General features: G+C 42.3%; 1 protein-coding gene across 1 annotated transcript; it reads left to right on the top strand.

The window, feature by feature from the left end:
* The first annotated feature begins 7092 nt into the window (after window positions 1–7092).
* On the top strand, window positions 7093–9173 carry LOC108575601 (histone acetyltransferase Tip60). Its single transcript, XM_017938430.1, has 5 exons — window positions 7093–7137; window positions 7242–7299; window positions 7702–7770; window positions 7852–8932; window positions 9065–9173. Exons 1-5 carry the CDS (start codon window positions 7093–7095, stop codon window positions 9171–9173), a joined length of 1362 nt encoding a protein of 453 aa, XP_017793919.1.
* Window positions 9174–9653: the final 480 nt, after the last annotated feature.

The raw sequence follows: 9653 nt of genomic DNA, 5'->3' as shown, positions 1-9653 counted from the left end.
TTTCTGCCAACGTTCTCTGGGTCCTCCCGACCCACCACCCACCCGTCCGTTCTCCCTCCGCCACCCCTTTACCTCCCTCTTGCTACTTTCGTGTCCCTCGTCATCGTCATCTTCGTTCCTTCTCGCCGTACACCCATTCGTAAGCTTCCCTTCCTCTCCCTCTCTCTCTCTCTCTCGGTCTCTCCTCCTTTCTCCTTGTCTCTCTGTTAGCGTCGCGTCCTATTTCCATCCTGTCGTTCGGCCCGTGGCCCCCCCCTAACCACCCACGGATGCGAGAATACCGGAGCCGGCCTCAAAGAGAATGCGATAATACGAAGAACTTCGACTAATGAGTTAATAGTTTGTGCCTCGCGTTACCGTCACACCGCGGGTACTTTATTTGACGTCGTCCCGAGCAACGAGATTATAACGTGCGAGGCGAAGGGGGGCGGATGAGATCTCGCGCGCGCGCGCGAACATACACCGTACACAGGTGGATCGGTGTATGTACAACCTGCACCGCGTATCGTTACACGAGCGAGAGATAAATGAGGCTTGGGGAAATTGTAATACGAGGTGAACGATCGAGGAAACTGTCGTGTCTGCGTTGGGTTTTTTTCTGGAAATGATTGGTCACTTTGGGAGGATTCTTGGGGATTTGGGAGTTTTGTCGTTGCTACGGGGAGATTCTTTACGGAGGCGAGGAGCTCTTGGCGAAATTTAAAAATTTAGGTAAGCGAGCATCGTTTATTGTCGATTAGATGATCGGCGAGGAACGTGTTTTATTGGGAAATGGGGATGATTTAACGTGAATCTTCGTAGGATATGATTATGTTTGTGGAATTCAGAATATGCTCTGAGTAGTTTGTGATATTTGGGAAAATTGTTTCCCTTCGATTTGCATTATGGTAATAGTGATTTCGATGCTTTCTTTTCAAGAAGCTAGGTCCGTTCTTGTACGTGGTCTGTTATGATTGCGAAAAGTTGTTGCGCACCTGTAGTAAAAAAGTAGTATAACTTACTTTCCACGAGCTTGCAATCGCCGTATAAATCATAAAACAAGTTCATCTCTGTTCTTTAAAAAAATTTCTCAAAAATTGCCAACGTAAGATACCAACGTTTCCCTCGATATACACAACTCTCCGGCGTCTCTGCGTTTAATACGCCATACTCCACTTACCACTCCGTACTCCCGACTGAAAACAGAAAAACAAAAAGGAAAGAAAGAAGAGGAGAACAGAACAGGTGGAATTATTTAGCCTGAAAGCTCGTCAAAAAGGCCACGTAGGCGATGGTATCCCTTAAACGAGTTAATCCGCGGCAGATCGTCAGCGAGCACTTTTAAAACAACCGGCTCCGCTCGACGCCGATATTCCGCCCCGGCGAAAGAGAGGGTCGTTCTCGAATTTACATTTCTAATCGCGGCTAAGAAACGGCGCGTTATGGAGATTGCGAAGGTAAACGGCGCGATATCAGCATATCAAACGGCCTCTTTGAGCCTGCTCTCGGCGGGCGAGCGTGTCGCCGACAGCCGCGGGGCGCTTTTTAAAACGCGCGGCCCGCAGAAAAATCCCGGGCTTTCTCGAGTGTGTGCACGTCGTCGTGTCGTGCCGTGTCGATTCGTCGTCGGCCGCGCGTCGAGATAAAAAGAACCGAGCCGCCGGGAAAAGTGCAACCAATAATTTTATTTCCCGCGATAAAGCACGGCCTCTCTTCGCCGCGGCGCGGAGGCGGAGGAGGCGGCGTTCCAGGGAAGCGAGAAGGTGGAAAGAGGTGGAGGGTCGCGTATCTTTAGTAAGTAAACAGAGCGCCTTATGAATTTTAAGCAGCGCGACGAGGAAAGAACGGCGCCTCCCTCTTCTTCCTCTTCTTATCTGACCTTCTTTCACCCTGTCCTCCTCTTCTTTCATCCTCGTTTCACTCCACCTCTCTCTGTCTCCTAGTTTCATCCCCTTTGACGCGGAGTACATCAGCTAATCCGATGAGAGAAAGAAGGGAAAAAAGGGGCAACGCAATTTGCAGAAGTAGATACGGCAAGATTGCGTCGATTCCTCCTCGTTCCTCTTCCGGTCCTCGAGCGGAACACACCGGGGCTAGTAGCTCGCTAGGCACGCGCGAACAGACCGCGTGTAAACGCGATTAACGAGGCCGGAGAACGAGAAGAGGTCTGTCCGCTAGGCACGCGCGAACAGACCGCGTGTAAACGCGATTAACGAGGCCGGAGAACGAGAAGAGGAAGTCCCCTTTGAGGAAGAACGCGAGGTTTGCTTCCAGAAGGGTGAAACCGTGTGCACGGTAAGGAAAGTTTTCTTCCTCGACGAGGTCAGTCGTTACTTGGAACCGCGACCGCAAACGATACGAAGAGTGGCGGCTAAAGATGGAGGACGTCGTTTCTCATTTATGACGGCGTTTCGACGTCTTTAAGCGAGACGCTGCTTCTCGTTTTCTTCGTGTCGAACGGCGTATTCGTAAGAGAGTTATTCTTCTTCTTCTTTGGGCGAGATGTGATGGGAATTCTTTAACGGGACGGGGGATATAAAAATTACTCGTTGAACGTTTCGAGTATTTTATTAATTAATTTCGACGTCTTCGTTGTTCTTAGCTAGTTTCTTTCTTCTCACCGTTTGTAAGATTGTGTGTACTGGGTGGACCACCTAATTATCTCCTTTACCTATTCAATTTTTACGTATAATTTACATAGTTTCCAAGGGTAAATAAGGTTTTTCCGTTTTTTTTTTGTTTTCTTCAAGGTTGCCTATTTCACACACAGATATATATATTTTTTCATGAGCATTTAAAAATGATCTTAGATTCCAAAATTTTAAATCAAACCTGAAACTTTCTTGCATTTTTCCCATTTCTTCTATCAAAAAACGGTTTCTTCCGTCTCATTCACCAATACGTAAAAAAATCGCAAAATTCCCCGCGCTGCTGTATAAAACAAAGTACTCTTCATATGTCAAATTAAGTGTACTCTCTACTAATACAATCAAACCAGAGAAAACTTTTCCATCCCGAAAAATTGCAAACCCGAACGTCTTCCCTAATTACCTAATTAATTCACGAACTTGCAACATTACCATCATTTCGTTCGAGCATAACACAGCAACTTCATTCACTCAACCGAAATTTCCTCGAAACCGTGCAATTCTTTCCGCCGCCGCCGAATCGGCGAACTCCCCTAAAAGCCATCGAGGCCAATATCGAATATCGCAACGCGAGTGCAAGTTCTCCGGGAAAGCGTGTCGACTTTCCTCCGTTGGATTTTCCATCAGAGTGGGCGGTCATACGGCGTTGTTTTGATATTGATCTCCGGATACAACACCGTCTAAGCATTCTAATGGCAAGGGACGGGGATTCTGCGCGCTGCATGGCGCACGTGTTTCTAATGATTTTAGTGGTACCGAGGTGTACCTACGGCAATGTATAGTTATAGCCGGCTACGAACACGTATTACATCCACTCCGCCGGGGCACCGTGTAATATGTCGGAATTGCGGAAAGGGGTAACGCGGCCTGCAGGGCGGAGAGGGCCCGCGAGGATGGTCTTGCGGGATTCTTAATGGCGAAAGGCCTCCGAGGTAACACTACGGCTATTAAATGCAGACCCAGCTACTATGTCCCCTTTTCTCTCTCCCTTCTTCGCTGTAACACCGTATAACCTGTCTCTCTTTCTTCCCTTCATTTTCACACGGAGGCTTGTCTTTCGACGCTGTTACATCTGCGGAAACGTGACACGCGTTTTTCGAGTGTTTCTACGGCGTGGATGAATTGTGCTGCGGTAAATTGAATTTTTGAAATTAGGGGGAAAATGGAGTGGAGGTTGAGCCGGAAGCTTTTAAATTTCGGTGATAAATTTTTCGAGCTAAGGTGTTTGAGATATTAGGTCGTTCTACGAGTTGAGTATTTCCAGCGAACCTTTAAATTTGATGAAAAAAAATGTAAGAATCTCCTCATTCCACAGATTTTTCTTATTTTTTTCAGTAACAGCGTTACGTCGGTGCTACAGAATTTCCTTCGATTTTTATTAAAGTACTTTTCGCTTTCGGTGCGAACTTAGGGGATGACCCAGTATTTGTCCCTTTCCTTTAATTCCGCGTCGGAGAATTTGTGCTACTTAAGAAGATGTAAATGAAGAATTTGCGCGAGAGATTTATAAAATAATGAAAACATCAACAATCATTTGTAAAGTACACTGTATTGTAGAGTTATGAAAGAGTTGCTTCGGTAATTATCTGAACGCTTCTCCACTATTTTCTTACCAAATAAAATACTCTCAAGTGACACCCTAACATTCCTCCACCTTCCAGTAATCTTCGAACGAACACAGACAATAAAATTTCAATCTAGCTATTTTTTCCAAATTTACACAAACTCCCTCTCATACACCTCAAACCCCTCAAAACACTCTGCGATCGGATCGAGTCCCATTCGCTTTATTCCCCCGTTCCCTGGCCCAGGTCCGTTAGAAGAAGTCCGTGATCGTAATTAAGCAAGTCCGCTGTAAGGTCGGAAGTGGGAGGAAAAAGGGGGAAGCGTGGAGGAGAGGTACACCGGTAGGTGGAAGGATCCGAAACGCAAGGATAAGTAACGAAAATGTAAAGCCCGGATCAACCGCGCTCATCCCCTTAGGCGTTGGCGTTTGACGCGACCGCTGAAATTTTTACTTCGTTCGATTTGGTCTTTCGGGGATTCCCCGCCCTCTGATTGGTGGACTCTGGCCACGCCCTGCATATAAGGGTGGCTTGCTCGCCGGAGCACTATCAACCCTTATGTATGCCCGATGTGAGTACACTTATGTGCCGCGTACATATGTAAACCGTGCAGATTTCGCGCGTACATATACATACACACGTACATATATATATGTACCTTGGGCTAGTACATAGGCGTAGGAACGTGTGTACCGGGTGGGGCTCTCGCAGGACTGCGGGAGGCAGCCGGTGGTGAACTCTCGACACAAGATACGGCACGGTCGATCGAACCAGTCGTAATTTTAGTATGAAACTCTTATCTAAAAATGAACGACTCGCCGGTAGTCGCTGTTTTTTTTTCGTTTCCATCGCGAAACTCTCGCGGGACTCGGCACACGGACGTGGACGAACGAGAGTCGAGGGTGTTCGTTGACACGTTTGTTAAATTGTTACACCTCGGATGCGGTATAATTCTGTGGTGATTTTGTCGTTTTGTTTATTTTAAGAGAGAGAACGGCGAGGATTTGAATAGCGATTATAAGGGGAAATACGCTGTGCGGCGCAAAAATTGCAACTTCTGATAAATGAAGTCGCGCGAATTTGAAATTTGCATATATCGTTTGGGGTGTTGAAAGGGGGAAAGGTTATTTGTTACATTACGAGACCTTGGATACATTATCATTCTGTGGTAATTTTGTCAGTTTTCATTTTAAGAAAGAGAGAGTTGATTTTAAAAGGAAATGCACTGTTTGCCGGAAAATTGCAACACCTGAAAAACGAAATAGCGGAAATTTGAAATTTGCATTGTTTGGGGCATTGAAAGGAAGAATTGAAGGAGGAATACTATATCCAAAATAGTATCATTCTGTGGTAATTTTATTGCTTTTCATTTTAAGAGAGAGATAGGGAAGGACTTGAATTGCAATTGCTGTGATTTCGAGATTTTGAAATACACTGTTCGCAGATAAAATTGAGACACTTGAAATTTGCATATATTGTTTGGGGTATTGAAAGGAAAAAGGTTATTTGTTAAATTCCAAGACCCTGGATGCACTATCATTCTATAGTAATTTTATCATTTTTTATTTCAAGAGAAAATTAGGTAAAAATTTGAATAGCAATTTTAAGAGGAAACACACTGGTCCCCGAAAAAATTGCAACACCTGAAACACGAAATCGGACAAATCTGAAATTTGCATACATCGTTTGGGGTATTGAAAGGAAAAAGTGAATGACCCTAATTTCCAGGTATTGCAATTTTTCTAAGGAGCAGTGTAGTTAGTGTAAGATTTCGACACTTTGGCGGTTACTTAAGCTTCAGTCAGCGGGGTTATGATATTGTAATGGAGAGTCCGTTTGAAATTTGTCGGGTATTGAATAACGCCGGTGGAATAAAGTTCGTACCTTCGTAAGTAACGCCTGTAATTGCACAGTGTTTCAAGTATGACTTGGCATTAGCGGCCGGGAAATACGGGAAGGGAATTTACGTAAGCTCGCGGCGCTAGATTGTTTTGCGCGCGGAATTGAATAGAATGAGATGTCACTTCGTCGGCAAGAGAATATTTTCATGCTGCGAATATTTTATATGAAATTTATGCCTCGGAGAGAGAGAGGGAGAGACGAGAGTAGAAACTTACGGTCCTACCGGTATAGATATTACTATTTTACAGAGGACGGAGTAGAATAAGATGTCACCTCGAATTGTCTCGAGTGACTAAAGTAGCTTTACGTTACAAACCTTAAAAGCAACAACTGAAGACGGCATCTGGAGACCGTGCTGAATACACGCGAGAACGGCGTTACATTAAATTTACCTCTTTCAAAATGATATGTATTTCAGAATTAATTGCGTGCAAGTGCGAGCACCTTTCATGATGTATTGCGTAACCCCGCTACTCAGCTTCCGTACCTTCCTTTGAATTATTCTTACTTAATTATATCGCGCATGCTCCTCAACGTTCCGTCGTATTATTAAAGGGACATTTTATTCCGTGTCACGCACGAGTACGAATTTGGGTTTTAGTTTTCTTTCGTTTACTTTGCTACCTGTTAACAGATTACGAATTGCGTTAATTAGTTTTCATATGTGTCGATTTTTTGTGTGTCCTATGAAATATCTGAAAATAGAAAGAAATTATTGATGAACAGTAATTCGATATGTAGATTATCGTAGTGTAGTAAGAGAAGATGAAAGAAATATTTTTCTACGCTTCGAATTTTAAACGAATTTCGCGGGTTTTTTGGCACCAATACGATATCCGATTACGACTTCTCGATTCAGAGGTTTCGATAGTGCGGGAAGTTGTTTGAACTTAGTTCTTGTAATGTGTGAAGCGAGCTACGGGGCGCTCGCGTCAGTGCCGTGAACGCTTCAAAACAAAATCGTGTTTGGTGGGTAGTTTTCTTCATTTGTGATTGAAATGATCGAGGAACACGACGAACACGAAACAATATGCGACTCGGTGGTAAGTGTTGTAACGCGTGGAGTATAATTATGTTGATATTCGATTGGAAGAATAGCGGTAATTAAGAATATTCGAATGCTATGAAATTCTAACCTCACTTTCAGAATTCACTGGTGGAAGGCTGCCGTTTACCGGTCAGAATGCACGGAACGGAAGATTGGCGTAAGTAAAATGCACACTTTTTATTATTAATACTTAATTATACACTCGTTTTTAAAGAATCATTATTTTTTTCTCGAAATTATGTACATGGTTTTGTGCAACAGAGATCTTTTGACAAGTGTGTCATTGAAGCACATTATTCAACCACTCAACAGGTACACAGCCTTTTCAGTTGATTAATATCGTTAAAATCTTATTCTGGGAATCTGACATTTTATTGAAATTGTGGTGTTCATTATTCATATAGTGATTAGTTTAGTTTTTAGGTTATGTTTAGGTATTTTGGACGGTAGTGGTTTCTGTACACATGTTCTGCCATTGTGTGTTAGGAGTCGATAATGATTCCATTGATATAGATGCAATAACAAGGGTTTATCAAAAGTTTCCTTTTGTCATCCACAGCTCTTGCTGAAATCATCAGTGTTAAAGAAGTACATGGTGTCAAGTGTTATTATGTTCACTATGTAGATTGTAAGTATAACGCGAATTAAAAAGAAAGGTGTTGTAGGTATGTACATAAACAACCATTTAACTAAATGTACAATATTTTAGTCAATAAACGATTAGATGAATGGGTTATGGAAGATTGTTTGGACACACGGAAAGTTCAATATCCTCGTCGAGATGGAACCACACCAGGAACTGGTGCAGCAACCCCTAAAAAGCAAGCAGTCAGTAGACCTCCTAGTCCTAGCAGCCTTAGTAACGAACCAGTTAATGGTTCCGCTGTTTTACAAGCAGCGTTACAAAAGAAAATGTCTAGAAAAAGAAAGGCAACTTTCATAGAGAATGATGATTCTCAAGATGGCCCGCCACAAACACCTGGTCCAAGACCAACTGGTTCATTAGTTGCTCATCATCATGACGATATTGTTACTAGAATGAAAAATGTTGAACTGATAGAATTAGGTCGTCATAGAATAAGACCATGGTATTTTAGCCCTTATCCACAAGAAATGGTGAATTTACCATGTATATACATTTGCGAATTCTGTTTGAAGTATAGAAAAAGTCGGAAATGTTTAGAGAGACATCTAGCTAAGTGCAATTTAAGACATCCACCTGGCAATGAGATATATAGAAAAGGTTCGATATCGTTTTTTGAAATTGACGGCCGAAAAAATAAGAATTACGCACAAAACCTTTGTTTACTGGCGAAATTATTTTTGGATCATAAGACACTTTACTATGACACAGATCCCTTCTTATTCTATGTAATGACAGATTTTGATAGTAGAGGCTTTCACATAGTTGGTTATTTTTCGAAAGAGAAAGAATCAACGGAGGATCACAATGTAGCTTGTATTCTAACACTGCCACCATATCAAAGAAGAGGTTACGGAAAATTATTGATAGAATTTTCTTACGAACTATCGAAATTCGAGGGTAAAACCGGTTCACCTGAAAAACCATTGTCCGATTTGGGATTGCTGTCTTATAGAAGTTACTGGGCGCACACCATACTGGACATTCTCCTCAACATAAAACCGTTAATAGAAAATGAGAAACCACAGATCACGATAAGTGAAATATGTGAGCTGACGTCGATTAAGAAAGAAGACGTGATATCGACGCTTCAGAACTTGAATCTCATTAATTACTACAAAGGACAATATATTGTGACATTGAATAGGTAATTGGCTAAATCAGTCAATGCATCATTAGGGAAAACGAGTCGAGCAGACATTTTATACAAACATTTAGCTTCTTTCCGTACCGAAGGCTTTCTTCCAGTATCTCACTGACAAAACATGTTTATTCACAGGGATATTATCGAGCAACACGCAGCCGCAATGGAAAAGAGGCAAATCAGAATAGATCCTAAGTGTCTTCATTGGACACCAAAAGACTGGAGTGTTAGGGCAAAATGGTGAAGTGACGTTCAAAGTTGACAATAAGACTACGCTAATTTGTCTTGAAACTGTTTTCAGGATCCCTGCAAGTGACTATATATGTACGATTTAGCGAGTGTACAAAAAAACTGTACATAATTAACTTGACCGTTAACGGTCTGCGTTTTTAATAAGACTGTATCAGGCTTTGCACGCGGTTGCAATGGTCTAAAACAAGGAAAAAAAAAAAGCGAAAAAAAGAAACGTAATAATAATAATATTCTCGAAAGCACGCGTATCTCGTCGGTTACACAGCGCATCGAAGAACTGTGATTAGCGAGTTTCACGTGATATAAAAGAAGTATATCTGTTGAATAAATACACTGGCTTACGTCTAGAGTCAGAAGCAATGTTTTAATATGGTGACTAGAATTTTTTAAATGTTCGCATACGTTTTTGCGAATCTGCGATTTGTACAGATATATATAAATCGGTACCTTGTAGAACTGTAAATAAATATTA

This window comes from Habropoda laboriosa, unplaced genomic scaffold, assembly GCF_001263275.1.
Source record: "Habropoda laboriosa isolate 0110345459 unplaced genomic scaffold, ASM126327v1 scaffold186, whole genome shotgun sequence".
Taxonomy (NCBI): Eukaryota; Metazoa; Arthropoda; class Insecta; order Hymenoptera; family Apidae; genus Habropoda; species Habropoda laboriosa.
Note: the sequence above shows the minus strand (reverse complement) of the source record. Positions and strands in the feature narration are given on the sequence as shown.

Bases quoted from the DNA above. Each gene is read 5' to 3' on its own strand.
- LOC108575601 (XM_017938430.1), top strand. From the start codon at position 7,093: ATGATCGAGGAACACGACGAACACGAAACAATATGCGACTCGGTG. The intron at 7,300-7,701 runs GTAAGTAAAATG...TGTCATCCACAG, and splicing joins GCACGGAACGGAAGATTGGC to CTCTTGCTGAAATCATCAGT. The intron at 8,933-9,064 runs GTAATTGGCTAA...GTTTATTCACAG, and splicing joins TATATTGTGACATTGAATAG to GGATATTATCGAGCAACACG.